This window comes from Astatotilapia calliptera, chromosome 3 (assembly GCF_964374335.1).
Source record: "Astatotilapia calliptera chromosome 3, fAstCal68.1, whole genome shotgun sequence".
NCBI lineage: Eukaryota > Metazoa > Chordata > Actinopteri > Cichliformes > Cichlidae > Astatotilapia > Astatotilapia calliptera.
In genome coordinates this window covers 54,795,851-54,823,685 of record NC_137424.1, presented here as the reverse complement: position 1 = coordinate 54,823,685, position 27,835 = coordinate 54,795,851, and the positions used below count along the sequence as shown (strand labels likewise).

General features: G+C 42.5%; 1 protein-coding gene and 1 long non-coding RNA gene across 4 annotated transcripts; both read right to left on the bottom strand.

Moving 5' to 3' along the window:
* Positions 1 to 2,652: 2,652 nt before the first annotated feature.
* Positions 2,653 to 15,709, bottom strand: LOC113014404 (uncharacterized). 2 transcript variants are annotated; one of them, XM_080292395.1, is made up of 11 exons: positions 15,092 to 15,704; positions 14,831 to 15,003; positions 14,575 to 14,715; positions 14,078 to 14,216; positions 13,450 to 13,630; positions 13,020 to 13,161; positions 12,461 to 12,604; positions 11,256 to 11,308; positions 11,141 to 11,173; positions 10,077 to 10,153; positions 2,653 to 2,920 (listed from the first exon to the last, which is right to left on the bottom strand). In XM_080292395.1, exons 1-11 carry the CDS (start codon positions 15,281 to 15,283, stop codon positions 2,813 to 2,815), a joined length of 1,383 nt encoding a protein of 460 aa, XP_080148521.1. In that variant the 5' UTR covers positions 15,284 to 15,704; the 3' UTR covers positions 2,653 to 2,812. The 2 variants fall into 2 exon arrangements, with proteins under 2 accessions (XP_080148521.1, XP_080148528.1); XM_080292402.1 differs by lacking the exon at positions 11,141 to 11,173 and having other exon boundaries at positions 15,092 to 15,709.
* LOC113019411 (uncharacterized) lies at positions 4,269 to 10,023 on the bottom strand. Of its 2 annotated transcripts, XR_013903085.1 has the most exons (5): positions 9,781 to 10,023; positions 8,190 to 8,452; positions 7,925 to 8,096; positions 7,420 to 7,540; positions 4,269 to 7,115 (listed from the first exon to the last, which is right to left on the bottom strand). It is a non-coding gene; the product is annotated as an uncharacterized LOC113019411 (long non-coding RNA). The 2 variants fall into 2 exon arrangements; XR_013903084.1 differs by having other exon boundaries at positions 8,190 to 10,023.
* Positions 15,710 to 27,835: the final 12,126 nt, after the last annotated feature.

Genomic DNA, 27,835 nt, shown 5'->3' with positions numbered 1-27,835 from the left:
CAGCAGCCGACAGCGCTGTAATCAACGGTAGACTGGTGGGTAATAAGCGAATGAATAATGCAGAAAACAGAGATTGGAGACGGGAAACTGTTCTTTTTTTTTTTTTTTTTTTTTTTTTTTCTTAAATGACATCAGAAACAGCAGTATGCAACATTACGTGATGGCAGAGCTTCAGTTCATCCTTTGTCATTTTTTTTTTTTTTTTTTTTAATAAATAGGACAGGGGGAATGAATGAGAGAAAGAGGGGGAGAGAAAGAAAGAAAACCAAAGGGGAGAAGAGACGGTGAGAAGGGGGGGAAGAGAGAGAAAAAAAAAAAAAAAGAACTCCTGGGTCACCTGTATGGAGAAAAAAAAAAAACAAACAAAAAAAACAAACAGAGGAGACAGCAAACAACAAAGAGCAACATAATAATAGAGAAAACAAAGCACCATCACAATAAACTAGCTAGTCATAGATATCAATATTTACTAAATAATAAACGATATTGTGCAGCACGCAAGATAGACAGCGCACAGTGTGCTTTGAGCGCATGCATGTCTTAAAGCCAAGAAAGCTTTAGTCCGCGTCTGTGAATACCCATGTGTGCATACCTGTGTGGATCAGCATGCTTGCATTCCAAAGGTTTCTCCATGTAATGATCTGCTAGGGAGTGTGGGGGGGCCACTGCCCCGTCCTCCAGGGTGTGAAGCAGGTATGGAGGAGATCAAAACTCCAGACATCCAGAGGCCCCCAGAACACAAGAGACCATGGAAGACCAACAGAGGGGCAGCCGCGCCACTGTTCCAGTAAGAGCTGAGGAGAGTCCCAGATGAGGGCTCGCCCAGCAGCCGCGGAGCAGAAGTCAGGGGGAGTTGCAGTGACGCGCCCGTGAGCTCCGCCGGCCCCCAGCTGTGCCTGAGTGACCGAGCCCCAGGCCGAGAGGCCGGGGGCACCCCACCTCCAAAGGGGCCCGAGCGAGCCCCAGGCCCCAGGCCCCGACAAGCGGCCGCCAAGGAGTGAGCCGGTGTGTACCTGGACGCCCACCCCCAGACACAAAGAACCACCAACGCACCGATGTCTGAGGGGGTCCGCCACTGGCAGGGGAAGTGGTGGTGGGTGGAGATAGGCCTCCAAACCTTGGAGGGCCTGAGATGTCCCCAGAGAGGTGGTGCCTGACACCCAACCTGACATATAGACACAGACATACAGGCACACACAGATACAAACATCCATTCCCACCCTCATGCTCTCATATGCACTTACTCCACACTCAACCAACGTGGAGACATACATAAAGAGACGCTGTACACACGATCACACTCCCCAAGCGTACTCTACAAACCGGGTCTAGGTCTGTCTCGATCACTCTTGGCATACAGCTTGATGTCATCCATGTACAGGAGGTGGCTGACATCTTCGTCGTTCTGTAGTTGGTATCCGTAGCCAGTAGGGCCATATCATACCGTTCACAGTAATACCAATATAATGTCGGGCAACAATAAGAAAATGAAATATCACGATAGAATATGGATAAAACGCGCATGTGCAATGCCTTTGTTTTCATACGCACATGGCGGGAAAAAAGTGCCGCCGACAGAGAATGAGGAGGATGAAAGTGGATCGTTGAATGAAACGGATGAACCAAAATTGGTTTGTAAAAATGCTGCAACTTCAGTGGTGTGGGAATAGTTTAGCTTTCGTCCGTCAGATATACAACAAAGCACTATTTTTGGTAGAGCATGCACACTTAAAATCAATCCTTTGATTTTTCTGAAAATTATGTATGAATTCTGGCAGTGCAGGCTCATCAACCTAGTCTTGCAGTCTAGGCAGACTGCTTGGTCTACCAGATATCCTTACATCTTACGGTTTGGCTAATTTGCATTGCAGCAGGATTTTTAAATTGAAGTTGAAAAATGGGAGCCACATATAACGATATTCGTTTAAAATTTTGATAGAACAGTAGCAATATGATGTCCTAGTAAGTGGATATCAGGACCTTGCTGAGCAAAATTGAGTATTTTGGTCTAAATAACCCAAAATGTCATGTGTGGATGCCAGGTCCTAGGAGGTTAAAGCAAAATGATGTTAACTGACCGAACTTGTTGCTTCTGGGCTTAATAAAGTTTCTGAAATCGATAAACACAAACATAGACACTTCTCTGCAGAAAGTTAAGCATATTTGGTGTTTGTAGTTCCTCTTTTCTGATGTTTTTTCACCTGGTAAAAGAAAAATAAAATTTTTGCTAAAAAGAAATGGATGCAAAAACTGTTTTTCTTAACTCTGTGAGGTCTAAGTCATCAGTGATCCTAAGTCAGATGTTAAGTCTATGTTTTAGAAAACAAGAAAACGTTTGATTTAATTTGTAGGAAAAATAATTTGAAGTCAGAAATGTGACTGAGATTGTTTTTTTGTTTGTTTTTTCATTCCAGCCACTGGCTGCTATGACTTCGAAGAACAGCTTTCTAAAGCCAAACAAATAAACACGACTGTATAAGAAACTGATTCACCCAAAACCAGTTTACAAACCTTACACTCATGTAAAAAATATGATTAAAAAAATCCTCCACGACCACTTGCATACAGAACACAGCCCACCAGACAAGGATATTGGAAGAAAGAACAAAGAAGGATTAATCAATAGTAAACATAAATTTCAACCTTGAAAGATCCCTTTAAAAATTTAATATTATAAAGAATGTTATATGACAGACCTGTTTAGTGCAAAAATATCTGTTATAAGTAATATTTTTTATTATCTTTCCACATAAAAGTCTTGAACTAGTAAATACACAGTGAAGAAAGAGCATGCAGACGCAGGACTTCAGGTTCATGTTGTAGAATTAGAGGACACAGTTACACCAATCTGTGGCACACTGCTTATGAGGCGCAGACTGATGTCATCAGGTAGTCCGTATGACTGCAGTTTCTGTTTAATCTGAGGAGGAAGAAGGAACAGTGAGAAAACATCACCACACTCTCAGGTGTGGTTTTTCTTTGGAAAGTGGATTGAGAAACAATTCATCTACAAAACAGTTTTACTATTTTACACTGAGAAAATGTATATTTTGTAATGTATATCTTGAGTGAACAATTCAGGTTTTCTTAATTCTTGAGCATAAACAGGTGAAAGTCTAAAAGATGTAAAGCTAGATTCTCCCTCTGATTCTTTCACATTTAGATGCTACTTTATAGTTCTGCTAACTGTTTTATCTAAGAACAGTTATCAGTCCTAGATACATATGCATATATAAAGCTGAAGAACAAAGCAAAGACATTTAATTTTTGGGATTAAGATCCTACATTTCAATTAATTACTTGCATTCATGAGGAGACCAATTAGTTTTCATTGTTGATTTTCATGCTTGATTAATTTCAGATTTCTCAGAGAAGTTGGAATTGAAAAATATCAATCCCGATTTGCTTAATGAATAGCAATATTAATTTTAAACACATTTTGTTTTCTTGGTTTTATGACTGGTGGTCTAATACAATTGTTAGTCACTGTATACATGAATACACCACATTTCCTAAACATTTGTGCTGCAGGAAGTCAGTTAGGACATGGCTCAGTTTAGCCATGCAATAATTCCACAGGTAATTCTGATGGTAATTATGTAATTATTACAGTTCACAGTCCTGCTCCTCTCTACAGAAATTTTAACAAATTTAAAAATACTGAATTTGATATTTCAACTCAAAGTGTTTGTGCTGCCTGAATGCCAAAAAACAGCAAGTGAAGGCAAACAAAACAAAACAAACGTAGACAAAAGTTCAGACACACACTGTGATCTGAACTTTTTTTTCTGTAATCACTCACAGAAGCTGTTTCTATCGTAATGTCTACAACTGCACACAGCAAAATCGCCAGTGTAAAATTGACACTGTGAGTGTTAAATTTAACACTAGAAAAGTGTCTATATGTGTCCACTCTTTTGAGTGTTAAATTAACACTTTTCAAAGTGTTATATTTTTAACAACGAGCTAGTGTTATTTTAACACTGCACAGAGTTAAAAATTAACACTGAGTAACACTGACCAGTGTCAAAAATATTCTACACTGGTGTTAAGTGTTAAAAATTAACACCGAATAGTGTTGGTGGTACTTTACACTAGCCCTGGTGTTAAAAAATTCAACTCTGAATAGTGTTAATTTTCTAACACTAACACTAGTGTCAGTCAAATCATTAATACCACCAGATTACAATAAACTCCCATTAATCTCTGATATCTCTACTGCTACAATTAACCCCCAACATCCACCCATTACAAAGAAATACAAGACATTAACGTTCCAAAATACTTTGTATTCAGATACACCACAAGTAAACAAGTCATACAAAATTACAGTATGGGACAATGTACATTTTGTCATCAGTGCCATTTGAAAATTGCCTATCATAAGGTCTATAGTACACCAGATCATCTACAGAGATCAGTGCAAAGACATCTAATCCATCCTCAATAACAAATGCATTTAAGTGATCATTGAAATATACTGTTGAGACCTTACAAGTTAGAAGATAAGTATTGAAATCGCTAACAATTATACTGACAATCTTACTGAACAAAGGCATCTCATTTTCAACACCAGAACAAACATACATCGCAACTTGATATTCTGTACCATAACTTTTGACCCAGGAAGTTGTAGAAACAATAGAAGAAACATCAAACATTTTATTCAGTGCTTCACTGCCTTTTAAGCTGCTGGCCAAGACTTCATTAATGGGGCCGAACTGTAATCTTTTAAAATAAAAATTTTCAAAATGAAAGGCTAATTGATTCTGATGTTTTTTTACTAGTGTTTTTGTGATATTTTTAAAGTTCTTTACAGATCTTTTGAAGAACTTGTGCTTTGCTTCAAATCTCATGCACCACATATGTATGAGTGGCCCAATTTTTCTAATGCAGCGTGGGTAATGGATCATTAGGTGGTGCTTTGGAATCAAATTCCGTTCTGGAAAGAGAGATTTGAAAGCCTTGTGATGATCGGCAATCAGATGTTTCAAATAGCAAGTCATGCCATGAGTTATAATGGGTGAAAAAACAATGTTCACAATTTGAACTAACAAAAGTAGCAAGTTCCAATGTCCATCATTTCTGCAAACGATATCTCCAAAAATCAATGGGCTATTCCGCAAAAGACACCATGACTGCACAGCATTAAGCCCAAGATCTTTGCTGTTGTCATCCAGTTTTAGCCCACCTGGCCTGTTCCTTCTCTGTGCATATCCGTAGTTAAAGCTTATAATTCTCTGTGACAATGAATTCAAGGATATCAAAGAGGTCTTAATCAAGTACTGAAACACAAGCTTTAACTCATACTGCACCACTCCCTCTAGTAGATCATGCATTATGTCTACAGCATAGTTGTCTGAAATATGGAACAGCCGAAGTGAATTGAGTAAACAATTTCTTTTTACACCAAATGTTGAGCCCAAAGCAGGATTTTGTTGAATGGCACCACAGTGTTTGTAATGAAGTTCTTTGGAACGCAGTGTTAAGCCTACATGATCTTCACTAAAAACTGACTGCAACTCTGTCTTATCAGTTAAACAAAATCTACAACAATAGTTTGCACTAAATGATTCAACAAAACCAAAAATGCTATGTAAAGCCAAGTTGTCACCTGTAATCTGAAAAAGCGAACCTCTCACAGGTGTGGCTGAAAAGGGCACTTGCATTCCTTCAGTCTCTAAAATCTTTAGATCATCAACAAGTGGCTTTAGGATAGGATCAAACCCATATTTTTTTAAGTCTTCTGAATGAAAAAGGGCTACAAGATGAATGTTCATCACCACAGAATTTAACTCTGGTGGCAAATTTCTCAAAACAAAATAAATACAACCAAGTTTGTGCACCCCCTTTTTTGAGCCTAAAGGATTAGCAGTTTCAAAATCGTCATAGTAGAGCTGGATCTGGAGAGCATGTTCTTGTTGTGAGAATAAACTGTGATTTTTGAAGTAGGAGCCGTCATTTAAATCTCTGTACAATCCCTCCATGTTTAGTTTTTTTTTCTGGAAACTGCTACAAAGTTCACTGTTTCGAAACATAGATGAAAGGGATCCCATGATAGGAACGTACATGAATTTATCATTGACAGGAACTTGCCTGTATGTCCCTGTTGTTCTATCTTTGCGTACATCAAAACGCACACCAAGAACATGCTCTATGGGTTCAACTATTTTCCATTTTTGCTCAAAATATCTTATCCTTTTAGATTCTGTGTTAAGACATGAAAATGGATTTTCAAGCTGATCAAAGCAATCCTCAACTTTTTCTAAGGTTTCTCTTGATGTATCAGTTGACAAACAGTCGACAACAGATTGTTTTGCATGTGCATGGATGTCATTAACCAGTTCCTCCAATGAACCAACTAACTGTACAGTACTTTCAGGAACTCCTGATGATTGTACTTGAGCAATAACAGAGCTGCACATGTTCAGTATTTGCCTTTTTTCAACTGGAACCGGTGTAGTTATTGTCATGGGATGAGCCACATTTACAGGCTGTGAAACAGAGGTTCCATCGTTAGGTACAGGCTCAAAATTGTTGATGACCTCAGAGTGAACGCAGTCTCCATGTGCTCGGAATAAGTGCCGCTTGTAACCAGAGTACGTGTGAAAGATAAATGAACATCCAGGCTCTCCACAGGTCAAACGTAAAAACTTTCCTGGGTACAAACCATGCTGGAACTTCAAATGTCTAAATAACACTGAGCAACTTGTGTGGTGTATCTTGCAAATGTAACAGATGAACATTTCCAGTCAAAGTGCTGAATAGTGGATATCTTTAAACCGTACAGTGAAGACTTCCTCGTTTCATTGACCCGAGGACTGTCCTTCACGCTGCCAACATCAATGCCATACACTTGATGGTCTGGATGAATGTGTAGAAGTTGTCCAATGCCTTATCAAAGGACACGGCAAATTAAAAAATGTGCCTTGAAAAGTTTTGCCTTGTCAAAACCTGCATCTCCCATCTGTGTCACACAGGGAATGACCTTTTGATCTAGGACAATGTAGAAACTTTGGGTAGAAACTTTGGATGATGTTCTTTCTTTCTCCAACCCACAGGACGAATGGCTGAGTGGGGCCAGCCTTAAGAAAAGCCTCTGTGCTACCTCCCACCTGAGGGAGAGAAAGAAACCAAGTGATTCACATTAAACAAAATTGATAATCTGATGTTGAGGCATTGCTGTTTGAAATTATGACAATATTAAAATGTTTCACTCCGCGCGCACAATTATTTTTGTTTCAATGTGTACATTTAGTTTTAATAGAAACAATGACATGTCAGTCCTGCAACACCAAGCTTGTCTGGGATAGATACATCTGCTGCAGGTTGGATCACCTTGCCATCTTAAAATATCAGCCGTTGATAATTTGCATCTGTTCTCATCAAAAGAGAAATATACAATTCTAAAAAGCATACCTTGATGAATTTCATTAGGTGGTGAGCAGCATCTGATGTGCTAATCTTTGAAGACGTCCTTCCCTTAGATGATGGAGTGAAGTGAAGCAGCAAAAGAGGGCAGCCGCCTCGCAGTCCCAAACTACAGAATAGAAATTAAGATCATCACAATTACTGTCATTTAAAGGACCACAGCAGTCATTTTTCCACGTTATGTAATACCATGATGACATTTTAGACACCTGATAATTTTTCTAATAAGGCAGTTTTCCAGCGCCTTGGTATAAAAATTCATTTCTAGAGACTTAAAATCTTCTGGCCACCAAGTGAAGTAGATATCGAGTCATAACAATAGTAAGATTATGTAACTTTTTTTGTGTTCAAACTACATTAAATGTCATTTCAGGTTTAACATGTTTGTAAGCTTGTTTTCATACCATACAGAAATGAGTGATATATTGTGTTGTGGGAATTAAGCAAATGCTGTAAAGGCATGCAAAATCTACCATTTCCAACTTACACTTACCAGCCTCGTTAGAGTAACGCTGTGCAGAAATGAGCAGCTCATCCAATTCTGTACTCTGGGACAGATTTTTGCAATCTTTGATGATCCTTGGCTTGAAGAATGTTGGCCACTTTGCAAGGAACTTACCAGACACTTCCTCCCCAAAAAACAGCATTGTGAAGTCTTGGTCAATCTTAAACACAAAGTGTAACAACAGAAACAACACATTAACAAGAAAACAAACAAAGGAACCACAAAGCAGTCATTAAATTATTTTATGCCTTACCAAGCCAGGTGTATCCAGAAATCTTGGGAAAAGGTCCAGGACAGTAGAAGCTATGGCAGGTTCTTGAACCACTTTTTGCCTATGTTGAAATGTCACCTTCATGTTGTCTTTGACATGTTTCATGTCAGTTGAGTGCCTCTTCCTTGCATTTATCACCTGACAACGGCCTCACATTTGAACACAAGTTGCGAAGAGTCTTGGGGCTGTCTTGAAAAGCTGACTTTGATTAGTTCATCTCTTCTCGGGAACCAGCATATCACCACCTGCCAAGAGTAAAATAAGGTCCAGCATATAACACCATTTCTTTGCAAAATATCTAGCATGTCTAGTCCCTTTAGACTGAGTTAAAATTAATTTTGTTAAGAAAAACATCCTTGATCCATTTTTTAAGTAGTACAAGCTGTGTAACATGACTGCAATACAGTATTCTCTCAACTATCACAGGGGTTAGTAGGAACCATATTTCTATTTTATTATTTTTTATATATTTTAAGCGATAAAAACCCTCCCCACAAATATTCCTGACAATGTAGCGTTTGGTTTGTTCGTTTTTAAATTTCAAATATTGTATAACAAGACAAAACTGCAAATATGAACGCATCCCCCCCTCTCCCTCTTAACTAACCGATGCCTTTAATTGAACTACCAAATTAACACAATGGTCCTCTCTTTCTGGTCAGACACTTTGCAGCACTTCTGCTGTAATTTTATTCATATTTAACAAAATAAAAATGCAGAAATAAGTGTACACATTAGTTTTTGACTCTCACTGAACTAACAAAGCCAATCCCTCCACATGTTTGTACTCTCTTGTTACCTCGGCCAGGTCCGCGGCTCTGAACCGTGGTAATGACACCTCTGGCCAATACGCTGGGTTGTCGGGCTTGTAGCTTTACTGTCAGCGAACACAGTGTACAGTCGAATCTTAACAGCTTTCTTACAACCAGGCACTCATTTTGGCGGCAGTGGTTATTATTATATTTACATGCTCTCTTCTTCCATTTCTCATCGGTAACAGCTCTTACTTTCTCCCTCTCTCGCGCTCAAACACACAACGGGAGGGGCAGTTCCACACGTTCTCCCCGCAGCACGGACTACACTACCCATGAGGGCCGGTAACACTCTGCCCTCATTGCCTTTATATTAAATCATTTTTGGCTAATGACAAAAAAAGTCACTTTAAGGGCCAAATTGCATTATACTTCTTCACCTCACCTGACGTGGGCCGCAAGTGGCCTTTGGGCCACGAGTGGCCTCTGGGCCGCGAGTTTGAGACCACTGACCCTAAGGCTTTGGCAGTTTAATTCGAAAATAAATAAAAGGCATTTAATAAAAACTGTGAAATATATTAACATGTAATATTCATTACAGTCTGCCAATAGCCAGATTATGCTAAATGAATATTAGGAAAGAAACTGGTACTTTGCAGAGTTCTAGCTAGCAGTAGCCCAGCTTAACAAAAACAGTTAAAATTCAAATATGACACTTAAAGATGATGTATTTTGATATAAATACTATTTCTTTTACTAGTTATCATGTTACTTGTTCTAACATCAATCTAAAACTTAATATTTAACCGAATAAAACTTACCGCATCAGCAAGAAAAAATGGCGACCGAAGATTCTGGATTGCGAAGCTCCACAGGAAATGAAGGTGTGGTCTAATTTAACACCCACAGTGTTAAAATGCAGTAACGACTAAAATCTACACTTACACTTTTCAGGAATCAACTCCCGATGTGTTATTTTAACTCGATTAAGTGTTGAACTAACTCGGAACTCTGTTGAAATCTACTAACACTGAAAAATCAACACTGGCATTTTTGCTGTGCAGGGGTGTAGTTCACTGGTACGCTTATTTGGTTTCTGACTGGATATAAGTCTGACCTGATTTAGGAAGACATTGGTATTGATTTTAGATAAATCCATCGACGAGGAAAACTTCATTTTCAGCGCTGCAACATCTAGAAACACAAAGAATGTTAGAATGTCTCTAAACCAACAAGAATGTTTTTCTGACTTGATTTGTTTGAGTTATCTAATCATAACATTTCCTTTACAACTTTATGTTCATGTCATTAGAGATGGGTCATTTTTGTATTTTCAAACATAGTTTTGTAAAACTAATACAATTAGTTTTCTACAATATTTGTTTTTATTTATTTTCTGTCACTTTGTTTATCATTTCACAGTGTTTTTCCCATTAAGAGTACTGAGAAATTAAGATAAATTTTGTAAGAGTTTTCTCAAGGTCACTTTTGCTCATTTGGCAGCCCTGGAGTAAGTCATCTTACTCCAGGGCTCAACACTGAAATGCAGAACACTTTGCAGTCACAATCAAGTCTACTTTGTAGTTGTAATAAACAAAGTTCTTGACTACAATGTGCACTTGAGGCCATTGACTTTCATGTTCAGAAGCCAAACTTCAGAATTAAATTTAACATTTTTAAACCTGGTACAAATAAACACTTTGGTCTACAGCATCAATAATTAAAGGATATAGAGTTCTGCATGTTCTAGCCTATCCAAGAACTTTATGTTTGGCTTGAGGTGAAATTCTAATATTTTATTGGTCTCTTACATATCAATACATACATACATATCAATAATTACCAGGTGTGTGCATGTAGCCTTTTAGCTAAGCTTGCTAGTGCTAGTGGTTTAAATGCCACTCTGCCCTCTAGTGGATGAAGCTGAAAATTAAATTTCTGCAGTTAGTGGGTGGTTTGAAAGTGAGCAAATGTTTACCAAAGTTGAACTATGCAAAGAGCAATTATGCAGCGATTCCACTGGAATGAGGGAAACTATCAACAAGTTCTGGGTTTTTGGTTTGACTCATCCTTAACACAAGTACGAGATTTTATTCTTCTGCTATTTTCTATTTATTCACTAAATCTATCAAATAAGACTAACTTTGAGTGTTAAACATCACTCCACGCTTTTATACTCACACTCTGGTGTATTGGGTGATGGAGTTGGCAATGCTGTAAAAAGTCAAAACGGCGGTTACTCATGAACTGCATCAGTTGTGCAGTTGTTAGTAGTGGATGTTAATGCACTGCTCACCTTTTCTAACGGTCACAATGACACATCGAAGCTCAGAGTGGTACTTGGCTGCACTGTGAAAATAAATCAGTACAATAGAGCCATTATTAAATTGTGTTTTAAATTAAAAAAAAATATTTTCAATGTTTTAGTGTTGTAACCTGTTTAAATGATCTTTTTTAATGTTTAGAGAGTTTAACTTGTAGATATTTAGTTTGCTACAATTTGATTTATTTTGATTTTAAGTCAAACAACAAGAAAAATTAGTACCTTATGATTACCTTTTATAATTAGCATCAGTAACTTTACAAGTATAAGAAACACAAAAATATAATCCTTTGATGCAGTCACAACATCAAGTCTACAAACCATTGAACTTTAGTATCTTTGTTGGAAATGCTCTTCCGGTGAAGCAGGATTTCAGCAGATAAAATGTGTCCTCAGTACCCTTCAACCCTTAGCAGTCATGATCATGAGACACTAACAAAATAGTGTGCACCAAATAATGAATCAGCTATGAAAGGAAAGATAACGTGTATATGCCCTATTAAGGGGATATGTGTATGATGCTGTGGACTTGTTGTCCTACTGGTTTGCACAGACTGAATAATGACATTTTTAGCATTAAATGAGTTATAATTTGTCAAATTAACTGATATTCTATTTAGTACTTAAAGGTTTAAATGTGGAAACTGACTTGGCCAGTCTTAGATCTTCCTGTTCTTGTCACTAATAAAAGCTTTGTTTTGCAGCTGGACTATATATGATATCTGGACTCATTATGTTGCTCTTCTTTCTCTTCTCTTTTTCCTTAATCTTTAACTTGCTGAGGCAGCTCTTGGTAAAAAAAACAAAAAAAAAACAACAACAAAACATTGCATTTTGCAGTATTTATCTGTTTCTGCTCTACTTTCAAAACCAATCTTTTCACACCTACGCAGGTGTCTGCTGTTATGGAGTTATTCCTCAAAGGTATTTAAAAAACATATGTGTTCTGTCTTCAGTGAATTTCAGTTTCTCGCTATGTCTGCTTTGTGACTGTTTTGATGCTACAATTATAATGTCAGAGTGTGAAAAGGTTTACAGGAATGCAGTTTGGACACATATCATGAGTGAACAAAAAAGGGCAACATATTCAGCAAATTACAGTTGTTCCATTTCACTTTTTTTAATGTAAATTTCAATAGTTTTTGTATAGGATCATATTTATGAAACAGGATACTGACCCTAAAACTGCCTGGACAACAAAACAAATGGGGTGGCTTTGTTCAGCTACTGAATCAGATGGTGTCCACGTCAGTGTGAACTGTCCTGGGCCTGTTTGATTTTGAGTTACTGTGTGCGGCGCGCTGAACAGCAGCTCAGAGATCCTTTAAGAAAAAAAACAAAAACAAGAAAAAAGTTAGTTTCTCAAAAGTTCCCCATCTTCAAACAGAAAAAGGTATTTACCTGTGACATGGTTCAGTTTTGGCTTAAAAGATGTTTATTTTTATTCTTGTTTCTCTTTAATTGACTTAGCTTAACCTAGTGCTAGTACATCCTAACATCAGTATAAAACCGGTTGGGTTGCTGGCTTATCAAACCTGTCTGTAGAAGCGCAGTTAGAAGTGCTAAAGTTACACAACTCAGAAGATAAGATTCATGATCTGATTAAATGAAAAACAGGTTTGATTTGCGCATTAAAGCTACATTTTAATTTTAGAAACTGTCAGTGCTGCAGGATGTGTTAATCATTGGTAATTTAACAAATAAAGCCTTTAATTCTATATTTAGAGATCTACTTACGTGGAGTTAAGTGTCTGTGCCTTGATGCTGATAGCCAGAGTCTGATTGACGTAGGTGTAGAGCTGGGTTCTGTGGGCTGGGGTTGGAGGCAGGAACATGGGTAGAAAGAGTCCCTCTGTGCACGATGGCACTGCAGGATCCACTGAAACAACACACAAAGCAGTGATGACAATAATAAAGACTTTTTTTTAAGAACAGAAACTCTAACTGGTCCACCAGGATTGTTTTTCTCATCTACAGGTAGCCAAGCGAAAGCTTTTTCCAAGTTCATAAGCAGCCAAGTTGTAAAGTAAAGATAAGTTGTTTAAATCTTGACAAATTCTGGGTTTCTTGCAGTAAGGATAAAGTAAACGTTAGCTTCATGGTGGCCAAAATCAAAAGGCCAAAATAACAGGGCCATTAAGCAGGAGCCAGGAGAAAATATTTGTACCTCTCACGACAAACTGAACTGGCATTTTGCTGATAGCGTCGTTGGTTGTTATTATTGTTTGTGTCCCGTTGGTTTGAGTCAACGTTATGTTCTGTCTGGGAAAGTCCTCTATCATCAGCTGTACCGCATACGGACCTTCATCACTGCTGTTTGTGGGGCTGAATGACAGAGTACAAGAGGACTGCAAGAAGACAAAAATTGGGCCATGAAGACAAAATAGCACAAATATTTCCTACTTACTAAAAAGCAACATTTCACATAATTTACACTTATCTAAATGAACAAAAAGCAGGCTTTTTTTGTTTGTCTTTGCCAGATATATTGATCTGACATGATGAACAAGCATTGTTGTCTATGCCAACATGTCTCATCTTGATGCATGCTCAATCATCCAGGTAAGTAAATCTCCAAAAGTTGATTCTGTTCATCTGGACGTAGCGTTTCGTCACTCATCCAAGTGACTTCTTCAGTCTCAGCTGACTGCAGGTTTCTCCGAGCTTATAAACAGTACATTTGCATAATGACTGAAACCAGCCCAGTGAGGAACAATGGGCTGGGAGGTCAGTTCGTTAATCTGACACTGGAGCCAACATGTCTCCAGTGACAAAAAAAAATAGCTGTTACTTACTGGTGAAAGGCTGAGGACAGACGGTGGTGTGCAGGGACTACACTCTGAGAGTGATGCATCTCCATTTCTGCATTTCACTATGTCTCCATCAGGATCAAACATCAACAGGCTCAAATTTCTTGGACAGTTTGACGGAACTCTGAAAGAAAGTTAAAAAACCAAACAAACTCATTTTCCATTATTTGCATTCATTTCCATGAAATATCTGACACAATTTTTTATTCATTTTGATAGCTGCTCAGTACACCCACAGCCTGGATGCTGTTCTGGGTTTATGGTTAAAGTTTCACAACTGCAAAAATTAACTTGGACCAAAGATTAATTTTCACTTGTAGCATTCTCTATCTTTCTCCTTCTCTATGGTGAAACTTTCCATCTTAAAGCAAATTAGTCTGTGAAAAGCAATGAAAGTGCCAGACGTGACACATAAAATTGTATGAATGCATGTATCTGTGTATAAATACTAAAAAAGGAATGGAGGCACAAACAGGGCTGACCTGATAGCTGGTATGATAGTGGTCTGTGGTGATGTGTTGGCTTTGCCGATGTCAGAGCGGATCCTCAGTTCCACCAGAGCCTGAATTTTAAATGATACGATGCCATTTTTGATGCCAAAGATCCAGTCTATGCCAGAGACCCTGTGATAGAAATGAATGACTTTTCAGAGGAGGTTTTTTAACGTTCATTCCCCCTCAGACAACAAAAAACATATTTATGCATGTGTAATTATGTACAGCGTATGTGTGCACTCACGGAATTGAAAATATAGAGTTGCTGGAAAAAAGCCGAGAGATGACTCCTTCAGTTTGGCACCATTCTCCTATACTCTCCTCGTCGACCTTGTCTAAAACAAGTGTCTGACCACCGATGGAGTAGGGCAAACTATACAAGCAGGAGCTGTAGCCCAACTTGTAATAAAGGATGCCCTGCAGATTTACAGTGAAGATGTGTTTACTTAAACACCTTCAAAATTCACAAAGTAAATATACTTGTCTTTTGAGAAAGTGTACTTACAGTGGAAGATCCTGTTGAAACATTGCCACGTGGATAGTAGTTCACCACTATACTGTAAAAATTAGCCTGAACACTGCAGACCAGCAGCATCAACACCAGCGCAGAGAGCGGCATGATAAATGTGAGAACGTCTCTGCACAAAAGAAAGTCATAGTAGGCTGGGACATGTTGTAGTATGAGGAAATGTTTCATGGTTGTCTGTTTGACAGTAATTTGCAGTGAAGACAGGGCTAACCGGTTTGCCAGTAACAAAGAAATTAAATTCCTTTCCACATCGTACTGGGACTTCAAACATTATCTTTGCTCTGCATTACATTTGTCAAGTTTTTTTTAATTCTATATTTTATTTTTTTGTTAACATTTTCAGCAGTAGTTGGTGATACATGTCAGTGTGAGTTTTCTGGATGGATTAGTGCAGAGGTCGCGCTGTGTCCAAAACATCCGGGAGAGCGAACGAAAGCACACAAGGGGAGGCGAAAAGAAGGGAGACTACCCAAAACACAACACACAGACAACAAACATATTTACAAAGAAACAAGCCCTGGGTCCCAAGACTGCCCCTGGAGGAGAGAGAGAGAGAGAAAGAGAGGGAGAAAGAGCAAAAACAACAAAAACACATGTTGCCCAATACGGGATCAGCTGGTGAGACCATGACAATATCTTCATTTCAGCTAATCCTTGATCCCGCTTCTCCATTAAGAAAAAATTACAAGCACCCGTCAAATATCCCTTAAATGTGGCGCCTGGATGTGTTCCACTTTCTACAATAGCCCCCCTGTGAAGGTGCAATAAACAGGAGGCCCACTTGTGATAACATTCTACATGCATACAACTGGTGACAACATGATTCTACTATTGCTATAGTGAAATTGTTAAAATATGTGATCAATATATGGAATAAAGAAATCTGCCGTTACATCAGCCTGTGGCTTTTCGTCAGACTCTGTGAACGAGACACTCTCATGACACATCGAGTGACACGCAGCGTCTGTATAAAGAAAGCCAATTCAGACTGTATTTCCTCAGGAGGCCGAGGTCTTTCAACATCTGCTGGACGCTCCTGAGGATGTTTTATCTGTTTATCTGGGGGCTGGCGCCTATCCTAGCTACCATAGGGTGAGAGTCTGTCGCAGAGCTAACACAGAGAGACAGGTAACCATTTGCAACCATTTGCAATGATGTGATATTTTGGCATTTTGGTGTGAGCACCCCTTGAATTCAAGCAGTCTCACACTCAAATCTGTACTGAATATCCCAATACTATGGACTCAGTGTTTGCTATATGCTACTTCTTTTCATCACAAGTGATGTAGTAACTGGTGGTGTAGTTGATAAAGACTTGTAGGAATAGTAATTGGTGGCAGTTTGTTGTAGTACTAGTAGATTCAAAGGTTAGAATCATAATGCACCTTGACACGACTGCAATACAAATGAAACTAGACTGAATTTACGAAAATACGTATATTCACTAACCTAATGCAGGTGGGACACAATGAGGATTGGCTCTAATCACCACCTCCAATGCTCACATTGATGCAAAATATGTTAAAATAAATTAATATGGTAGCTACACTATTGACATTAAAACAAATGTTATTTATATAGTCTGTAGGATAAGCTTTCATTTTTAGACAATGTAAATGTCCAACAGCTCTTTGGAAATGCTTGATCATACCTCTACTGTGTCATGAACTGGCTGTGCGCAGCAGGCAGGATAGGACCCAAAAGCAGACTCACAGGCAGGGCTGACTCTCAAAAACACAACTTAATTACAGGCGTACAGGTTATACAAAATGAAACAAAACTAGAATTGCAAAACCTAAATATACAGCGAAACACACGAAGAAATACACATCCATGAATGAGGGAGAATGCGACACTGGACTGAGTGAAACAGAGACGAGAGAGACATGATAGGCGGGGGAACATGTAATGACACACATTATTTAGATACACTCAACAAAAATATAAACGCAACACCTTTGTTACTGCTCCCATTCCCCATGGGATGGACGTAGCGACCTAAAATTCATTCCAGATACACAATATAACCATCCCTCCCAAACAGTGGTCACAAATCAGTCCAAATGTGTGGTAGTGGGCACATCTGCTATATTGAGATAATCCATCCCACCTCACAGGTTTGCCACATCAGGATGCTGATCTGACATCATGAGTAGTGCACAGGTGTACCTCAGACTGCCCACAACAAAAGGCCACCCTGGAATGTGCAGTTTTGTCTCACAGCAAAATGCCACAGATGCCACAAGCAATGAGGGAGCGTGCAATTGGCATGCTGACAGCAGGAATGTCAACCAGATCTGTCGCCCGTGCATTGAATGTTCATTTCTCAACCATAAGCCGTCTCCACAGGCGTTTCAGAGAATATGGCAGCACATCCAACCGGCCTCACAACCGCAGACCTCGTGTAACCACACCAGCCCAGGACCTCCACATCCAGCAGGTTCACCTCCAAGATCGTCTGAGACCAGCCACCCAGACAGCTGCTGGAACAATTGGTTTGCACAACCAAACAATTTCTGCACAAACTGTCAGAAACCGTCTCAGGGACGCTCAACTGCATGCCCGTCGTCCTCATCGGGGTCTTGACCTGACTCCAGCTCGTCACCGTAACAGACTTGTGTGGGCAAATGCTCACATTCGATGGCGTCTGGCACGTTGGAGAGGTGTGCGCTTCACGGATGAATCATGGTTCACATTGTTCAGGGCAGATGGCAGCTGAGAATGTCCCAGTTCTTGCATGGCCAGCATACTCACCGGACATGTCACCCATTGAGCATGTTCGGGATGTGCTTGACCGGCGTATACGACAGCGTGTACCAGTTCCCACGAATATCCAACAACCTCGCACAGCCATTGAAGTGGAGTGGACCAACATTCCACAGGCCACAATTGACAATCTGATAGACTCCATGCGACGATGTGTTGCACTGCATGAGGCAAATGGTGGTCACACCAGATACTGACCAGTTCTGGGTCCCCAGACCCCCAATAGCGCAAAAAACTGCACATTCCAGGGTGGCCTTTTGTTGTGGGCAGTCTGAGGTACACCTGTGCACTACTCATGATGTCAGATCAGCATCCTGATGTGGCACACCTGTGAGGTGGGATGGATTATCTCAATATAGCAGATGTGCCCACTACCACACATTTGAACTGATTTGTGACCACTGTTTGGGAGGGATGGTTATATTGTGTATCTGGAATGAATTTTAGGTCTCTACATCCATCCCATGGGGAATGGGAGCAGTAACAAAGGTGTTGCGTTTATATTTTTGTTGAGTATAGATAGATAGATAGATAGATAGATAGATAGATAGATAGATAGATAGATAGATAGATAGATAGATAGATAGAAATTAACAGGAAATTTATTTTGAGTGTGTTCATAGTTTTATTTTTGAGATACAGCATTTTTATATACTGCAGGAAAAACGAAAAACAATCCTATGATGCAAATCTGCAAAGAAAACAGCATGTGCATCAAAATAAACTATTTCCAGCAGTGCAATTCGACTTCTAAGCATCCCAGAAACTATTCAGAAAAGCATAAAGTCAAACATGACTTATAAAAACACCAGTATAGGCTTTTAAGGCCTAAAAGTAAAAAGAACTACATTTTCCGCAAAAATGACGTCACTCCCGGTTTCGGGCAGGAAATGGCGGACATGCGATTGTTTGCGCTCAAGTCTGTTTAAATGGCTGTATCCCAATTCAGGGTCTGCAGCCTTAAAGGTCGCATTTTAAGGCCGATTACGTCACCGTGACGCAACGAAGGCTGTCCCAATTCGAAGGCTGCTCGAAATGCGGCCCTCAAATGCGTCCTTCATTTCCCTGAATTTTAAGGACGTGGCTCTGTATACTTCGTGGCCCAACATATCCCAGAATGCATAGCGCCACGGTGGGTGTGGATAATTTTGCCGGAATAAAACGGCGGATGGGGGGCGCCTGAAGAGTAAACTTTAAGTAAGTACTGAATATTATGTCACTTATTTATGTGCAAATGTTTAATAACGAAGAACATTAGAACATTACTGTTGGCCACATGTCGGCAAAGTTATGTGACATTAGTGACGTTTGCACTAACTTGGTTTTAAAGCCTTTACTTTAAAATATACGCCGTTCAATAGCTGACCTTAATTAGAGAATGATCAAAGCTCATGTAGAAACAAACAAATGAACAAAAGATTTTCTCCTTCATTTCTGTCAAACAAAGCTGTATGAAACGTTTCCAGCTGTTAGTATCATGGTTGCTAGGCAACCTGGGCAGCGCGACGGAGGCTAGACCGTCCCATTACACAAGCCTCGCACTTCTGGCCTTAGCGGTCTTTAAGTATGCGGCCCTTGAGGATTGTTGAGGCTGCGTACTTTAAGGCTGCAGACCCTGAATTGGGATACAGCCACTGTGAGAAGTGTTATGAACAGCTGATCGGATCGGCAAAGCGTGTTTCTGGAATATTATGTTATTGTTCCTGCAAGCGCTTTTTATGCAGCTTTTGCAAAGCTATATGTGGAAGGAAACTGTGACTTAGTACAAGCTGATGGCATAAGATGTAAGTACAACTCCTCTGGTTTCATATGCAAAAAAAATTATTGTGCTAGCTTACGCGGTTCCGGTTCTACAAGGATTTAAAAATAGTTACGCAAAACGGAGCGTGCCCGCTCTGACCGGCTTTAAAGGGTTAACCAGAAGTGGTCCTGCTGAACATATTGAACCTTTAGTGGTTTTAATATATTTTTCATTTTACTTCTGTGGATTTTATAAATTTGCTGATCTGCTTGACAGTGTTTTAGAATAGAGTGCTATTGGCTGCGGGGAGGGAGTGTTCGCCCAGGGCACCAAACAGGCTAGGACCGCCACTGGTTCAGGGCAACGATTATCTTGATGCTCTTAATTCTTCTGTTGAGTTTTAATTTTTCATGGTAATTCAGTAAAGTGTTTATTCACTGTTTTATCATCTTGTTCATGTTGTTATTGAAAACATTACCTTCATGTAAGGCTAGGTACTTGTTCCGTTAGCGGTATGAGTGGTTTACTTATTGTTTATTTATAAGGAACCCCATTAGCTTCCACAACAGTAGTTGCTAGTCTTCCTGGGGCCCAAACCATCAAATACAATCTACTAAAATATTACACAATAAAGTGGATGCAAAATGTCTGGATAATTTGGCTCTTGCACTAAGTACTTGGACCCCTGGATTTTCCCCTCACTGTATATATTCTGCACTGGTGTTGTAAATAAACTGCTTTTGGAAACGTCAACTATCGACCGTGACACCAACCAAGTTCCCATCATCTAGATGTTTATACCAGTTATCTGTCATAGCAATGAGTGCTGAGCTGGTGGAGAGACGCGGTTTGTAAGCATGTTGAAACTGAGTAGATGATTTTCTGTTAAGTAATGTTGAATTTGCTCATAAACAATCCTCTCCATAACTTTACTTAGAACAGGGAGTAGACTAACAGGTCTGCTATCAACACCATTAAAAATGTCATTCCTGTTTTAAGGAAAAGGAATTATTTTCTATTCTTTCCACTGCAATGAAAATCAAATCAAATCACTTTTATTGTCACATCACATGTGCAGGTACATTGGTACAGCACATGTGAGTGAAATTCTTGTGTTCGAGCTTCACAAGCAACAGAGTTGTGCAAAATACAATAACGTAAACAAGCAAAATACAAGAATGGCTACATCTGAAACTAATAAATATATGTACAATATATAATAGTATATGCATTTCTGGATGTGTATACTAAATATTTTTCTATGTGTGTGTGTGTGTGTGTGTGTGTACACATATTTTACAAATTAAATAGTAAACAATAAAATAAAATATATAAAAATATACAGAGTTGAGACATGTGCAAAACAGTGGCATTACTGTACAGTATGGAGTGCATAATGTTGAAGTTCCAGTAGTGAAGCTCAGGTGTCTATGACGTGTTCAGCAGTCTGATGGCCTGGTGGAAGAAGCTGTCTCTCAGTCTGCTGGTTCGGGACCGGATGCTGCAGAACCTCCTTCCTGAGGGAAGTAGTCTGAACAGTTTATGGCTGGGGTGACTGGAGTCCTTGATGATCCTCCCCGCTTTCCTCAGGCAGCGCTTCCTGTAGATGTCTTGGAGGGAGGGAAGCTCACCTCCAATTATCCGTTCAGAGCACCGCACTACTCTCTGGAGAGCTTTGCGGTTGTAAGCGGTGCTGTTGCCATACCAGGTGGTGATGCATCCAGTGAGGATGCTCTCAATGGCACAGTGATAGAAGGTCCTGAGGATGCGAGGGCTCATGCCAAATCTTTTCAGTCTCCTGAGAAAGAAGAGGCGCTGCTGCGCCTTCTTCACTGTTTTGTTTATGTGTACTGACCACGTAAGATCCTCAGCCAGATGTACACCAAGGAACCGGAAGCTGCTCACTCTCTCCACAGCAGCGCCGTTGATGGTGATGGGGGTGTTTACTTCTCTGCACCTCCGGAAGTCCACTATCAACTCGTTGAGGGTGAGATGGTTGTCTTGACACCAGTGGGTCAGGGCACTGACCTCCTCCCTGTAAGCCGTCTCATCACCATTGGTGATAAGACCCACCACTGTAGTGTCGTCCGCAAACTTCACAATGATGTTGGAGTTGTTAGTGGCTGTGCAGTCGTAGGTGTAGAGTGAGTACAGGAGAGGGCTCAGTACACACCCATGTGGAGCACCAGTGTTCAGTGTGATGGGGGATGAGGTGATGCTGCCCAGTCTGACCACTTGGCGTCTGTCAGACAGGAAGTTAAGGATCCAGCTGCAGAGGGAGCTGCTCAGTCCTAGATCCTGCAGTTTCCTGTCCAGCTTCGAGGGAACGATGGTATTGAATGAAAGAAATTAATGTCCATATTTATACTCACTGGGTAATGTGTTAGCAACAAAAGGACAAGACATTGTTTGATGGAAATTAAAATGATCCACGTAGATGACCTGCGGCATCCTTTAATGGTTATGCCTCCCAAGGTCATCACGTAGCACTCATAATTCTTATTCTCATGTATATATGTTTGGCACTGATCACCACCTGCACTCATGTATATATCTTTCTACGTAGCACTCATAATTCTTATTCTCATGTATATATCTCATGTATATCTCATGCACATATCTTTCTTTCTACATAGCACTTTAATTCTTATTGTCTGCACTGAAGCACCGCAGCAATTTCCTAATGTTGTAAACCTCAACATCTGGCAATAAACCCATTCTGATTCTGATTCTGATTCTGATTCTGACCCACCAACAAACCAGTCATGCAGAACATTTAACAGTATTTCCTGAAAAACCTGTTTTCCTAATAACATTTAAATTTAAAATAATAGATTACACAGCAGTCGGGGACAGATTTCTCTCTGAAAGCACTTTAAATAAGTCTAAGGATATAATTAATTCACTGTTATCTTCAGTACCAGCACAGGGCAGAGCAAATACCTGAATGCTACTCCCATAGAGATTATCTCGTTAATAAATTTCCTTCTTCACTGCATATGATACATGGATCCTGTAGATCCTGTGAAAAAGAGAGCCTCAAATCAGAAATACTTGTCTCTATTTCTCAAACGGGCACCAAAGTGCTCATGACCTGTAAGGTGGAGAAGAAATGTTATCTCACTAATTTAGAAGAACACTTCTCCAACTCCAACCCCCGACGCATGTGGCAAGGACTCCAGACCATCACAGACTACAGGACCACCAAACCCTCCCCCGCATCCTCCGATGCCTCAACGAGCTCAACAACTTTTATGCTCGTTTTGAGCGAGGGAACCCCACAACCACAACCAAAGCAGACATGACGCCAGACCACCAACCTCTGACTCTCTCCCCCACCGATGTAGGAGTGGTGCTGAGCAGGATCAATGTCCACAAGGCTGCAGGCCCTGATGGCATCCCCGGGCGTGTTCTCAGAGCGTGTTCTGGGGAGCTTGCAGGAGTGCTCACAGACATATTCAATCTGTCCTTGGCCCACGCTGTGGTACCGGCCTGCTTCAAATCCACCTCCATCGTCCCGATACCCAAAAACTCCAACCCATCTTGCCTCAATGATTACCGCCCAGTAGCACTCACCCCCGTCATCACTAAGTGCTTAGAGCGACTGGTCCTAGCACACTTCAAATCCTGTCTCCCCCCCACCCTGGACCCCCACCAATTCGCATACCGCCAGAACAGGCGCACAGAGGATGCAGTCTCCATCGCAATGCACTCTGTCCTCTCACACCTGGACAACAACAACACCTACGCCAGAATGCTGTTTATAGACTTCAGTTCAGCATTCAATACAATCCACCCCTCACAACTCATCAGGAAACTGACAGACCTGGGCATCAGTTCCCTCATCTGCAAATGGTTACTGGACTTCCTGATCAACCGCCCCCAACATGTCCGGCTGGATAACCGCTGCTCATCTACCATCACAATGAACACCGGTGTACCACAAGGCTGTGTGATGAGCCCTTTCCTCTACTCCCTCTTCACCCACGACTGCAGACCTGCTGATGGTTCCAACACCATCATTAAGTTTGCAGATGACACCACGGTGATTGGCCTCATCAGTGACAACGATGAGGCCGCCTACAGGGAGGAGGTGGATCGTCTGGCTGAGTGGTGCGACAGAAATAACCTGCTGCTTAACACCGAGAAGACCAAGGAGCTCATCGTGGACTACAGGAGGAATGCTGACCCACATCCACCCATCCACATTAAGGGGACGGCTGTGGAGCGTGTGAGCAGCTTCAAGTTCCTGGGAGTCCACATCTCCGAGGATCTCACCTGGATGACCAACTGCTCCAAGCTGGTCAAGAAGGCTCACCAGCGCCTCTTCTTCTTGAGGACTCTGAGGAAGAACCACCTGTCCTCAGACATCCTGGTGAACTTCTATCGCTGCACCATCGAGAGCATCCTGACCAACTGTATAACAGTCTGGTACGGGAACTGCTCTGCCTCGGACCGGAAGGCGTTGCAGAGGGTCGTGAAAACTGCCCAGTGCATCGCCGGAGCACCACTTCCTGCCATGAAAGACATCTACAGGAAGCGGTGTCTGAAAAGGGCTGGGAAAATCATCAAAGACCCCAGTCACCCATCGCATGGACTCTTCACCCTCCTGCCCTCTGGGAGGTGCTAGAGGAGCCTCCGGACTAAGACCACCAGGTACCGGAACAGCTTCTTCCCCACAGCTGTCAGACTCCTGAACTCTGCCTCCTGACATCTGACCCACGTTAAACTGATGGACTGAACATACACACACCCACAATGGACAACTGTACCCTCAAACACACAATAATAACATGGACTGAACCACCACTCACAACCACTAGCACTTTATATAGCCTCTGTAGAAACTATCTACACCCTCACTTTGTCATGATCCTGGGTCTGTTGACCCAGCGTTTTCAGTTTTAGTTTATGTAAGCCCGTCAGGTTTCCTAAGTTCATTTGTTATCATGCCTAGGTGTTTCTAGTTCTTATTATTTCCCCCTCGTGTTTCCAACTATGTTAAATCTCCCCTGCTCTTCATTCGTTTCATGTCTGTGTCTTACGTTGTCAAGTTCGGGTTGTCATGTCTATGTCTCTTTATGTTTCCTGTTTTATTGTGAAGAGGTCTGGTGTTTCTGTGTTCATCGTGTTCAGTTTTACTCTCCCACGGTGACGTCATTATGTTCATATGTGCCAGCTGTTTCCCCATGTGTTCCCACTTCCCTCATCATCCTGTGTGTATTTAGTCCGTGTGCTTTCAGTCATTTGTTGTCAGGTCGTCTGCTCATCCATGTCTCATCCCCAGGTACCCATGTCAGTTCACTATGGTTAAGCTTTTTCATGTTTTGTTATTAGTTCACCCAGTTTAGGTTATTGTTTAGTTTTCACCGATGCCCGATTATTTTTACCCTCATTGCTAGCCTCAATAAACGGCTTGTTTTGTTTATCCACACTACGTTTTGGTCTGCGTTTGAGTCCTCCTCTGCAACACATACGGTCTGCCCCAGCCAGACCGTGACAGTACGACCTGACCACTATGGACTCAGCAGACCGCGAGCTTTACGAGCGTCGGGAGGCAGCCTTCGCCCAGCTGGAGGAGGAGCTCCGCTGGAAGCCGTGGCGCGCCCCCAACTATGAGCGGATTTTCCACGGGACTCGGCTAGCTCTCGGAGGTCCCAAGAGCTGCCGTAAGTCCCCGCCTGTTTCCAAGCCTCGTCCGCTTCAAGTGGGAGTTTTTCGCGTGGCTACAGGCGCTCACGCTCCAGCCTCGTTGTCGCCGTGTTGTGCACCGGGGGCTCAGTCGCTCGCTCCGCCGGCTTCCTCCGCTCGAAGGAAGCGGCGCGCCCGTCGCCATAAACTGGACAATGCCGAGCTCACGGTGGTGAGTGACATTGACTTTTATTCTCACGTCCCGTCTGACATTAAAAGTAATCAGCTCACTTCTGATCCGTGGGGAACTTCCCTTATGGATGACGACGTGGACTGGGAAGAATCGTTTTGCTTTGCTCCCTCTACACAGGGAGAGATGAAAAACAATACCCGCTCGCCTAAGTCTGCACATGCGGTTAAAGGGAAAACTGTGAACCACTCTACCAGGTCAAACACCTTCAGTTCCGGTTCCGTCTGTTCGGGTTTTGTCAGGTCCGGTTCAGTCACCCCCGAGTCAACCCGCTCTGCAACTGTTAACCCAAGGATTTTGAAAACTGTTAAAACTAAGACTGCTATTGCTAAGACTGCTAAACATGAAGTGGACGGCGGGCTCATTTTTGATAGATCCGTTTTTGTCGACCCTATATATGTTGACCCTGAGCCTGCCGTTTCTGCGACTGTTTTATCTGAGCCTGCTCCCGTTCCTGCTCGTGTTTCTCCTCCCGGGGCAGCTCGGGCCCAGCGTACCTCTGCACCCGTGTCTGTTCCTCGGGTGGGGGAGACTGAGGCCCAGTTGGCTCCCGCTCTGGTTTCCAGGCCGGCTGAGGCTCTGACCCTTTCTGCACCCGTACCTGCTCCTCGGGTGGGAAGGGCAGTTGCCCAGCCGTTGCCGGGACCTGTTCCAGTCCCCAGGGTGAGGGCAGCCAGGATACAGCCCGTCTCCGCACCCGTACCTACTCCTCGGGTGGGAGTGGCTAGTGTCCAGCATGCTCCTGCACCCGTCCCTGTCTCTACTGAGGGCTCAGGAGAATTCGGTCTGCAATCCACGCCGCCATCGCTACTGCATGCCTTTCAGTCATTAGCTCAGTCATTAGCTCTGTTAGCAGCCCGGTCCGTAGCTTACATTCCTGTGCTTCCGTTAGCCCAGCCCTTTACCCACTGTGCAGCTCAGTCATTTGCTCCATCACCTGCTCAGCCTTCTGTCCAGCCGGTGGTCTCTACACCTGCTGGTCATGCCTCGACAGCTGGAGGGCCTGAGGGGCCCGCCCAGCCTCATGCCTCGTCAGCTGGAGGGTCCGAGGGGCCCGTTCAGCCTCCTGTCTCCGCTGGAGGGTCCGAGGGGCCCGTTCAGCCTCCTGTCTCCGCTGGGGGGTCCGAGGGGCCCGTTCAGCCACCCGTCTCCGCTGGAGGGTCCGAGGGGCCCGTTCAGCCACCAGCTGCTCCACCGGCAGCCTCGTCCACGTCTGCTGCAGCTCCAGCCTGTGCTTCGTCTGCTGCAGCTCCAGCCTGTGCTTCGCCTGCTGCAGCTCCAGCCTGTGCTTCGCCTGCTGCAGCTCTTGCCTGTGCTTCGCCTGCTGCAGCTCCTGCCTGTGCTTCGCCTGCTGCAGCTCCTGCCTGTACTTCGTCTGCTGCAGCTCCAGTCTGTGCTTCGTCTGCTGCAGCTCCAGCCTGTGCTTCGTCTGCTGCAGCTCCAGCCTGTGCTTCGCCTGCTGCAGCCTCTGTGTCTTCAGCCTCGTCTGGCCAAGCCTCCGTGTCTTCAGCCTCGTCTGGTCCAGCCTCCGTGTCTTCAGCCTCGTCTGGTCCAGCCTCAGAGCCTTCAGCCTCGTCTGGTCCGGCTTCGTCAGAGTCTTCATCTTCGCCTGGTCCGGCTTCGGCCTCTGCTACGCCTGGTCCGGCTTCGGCCTCTGCTACGCCTGGTCCGGCTTCTGCTTCTGCTTCGCCTGGTCCGGCTTCTGCTTCTGCCTTGTCTGGTCCAGCCTCGGCCTCAGCTCCTGCTTCGCCGTCGCCTGGTCAAGTTTCAGCCTCTGCTTCTGTGTCGGCCTCGCCTGGTCCTGCAGCTGTGTTGCCGCCGCCCAAGCCGCGTTTTGCCCCTTGGAATCGCCGGCCGCTTTCCGGGCCATTAGCTGGACATTGTTGCCATTGGGGTCGGCCGCCTGAGCTGTTGAACTGTGACCTGTGGTGCTCGCGACCTCCGGGTCGGCCCCCTGAACCTTGGAACTATGACCTGCTATGCTGTCGGCCTCCGGGTCGGCCCCCTGAGCTCGTGGACTATGGACTACTGGACCGTCACCCTCCAGGTCGGCCCCCTGAGGAGTTAGGAACTGTTCCCTGCGCTTCTGTGTTTTTGATGGACATTTTGTTTTTGTGGCCTTGTTTCTTTCACCCAGTTTAGGTTATTGTTTAGTTTTCACCGATGCCCGATTATTTTTACCCTCATTGCTAGCCTCAATAAACGGCTTGTTTTGTTTATCCACACTACGTTTTGGTCTTTGTTTGAGTCCTCCTCTGCAACACATACGGTCTGCCCCAGCCAGACCGTGACACACTTATCTTAACTGCACTACTGTATAGCTCTGTGTAAA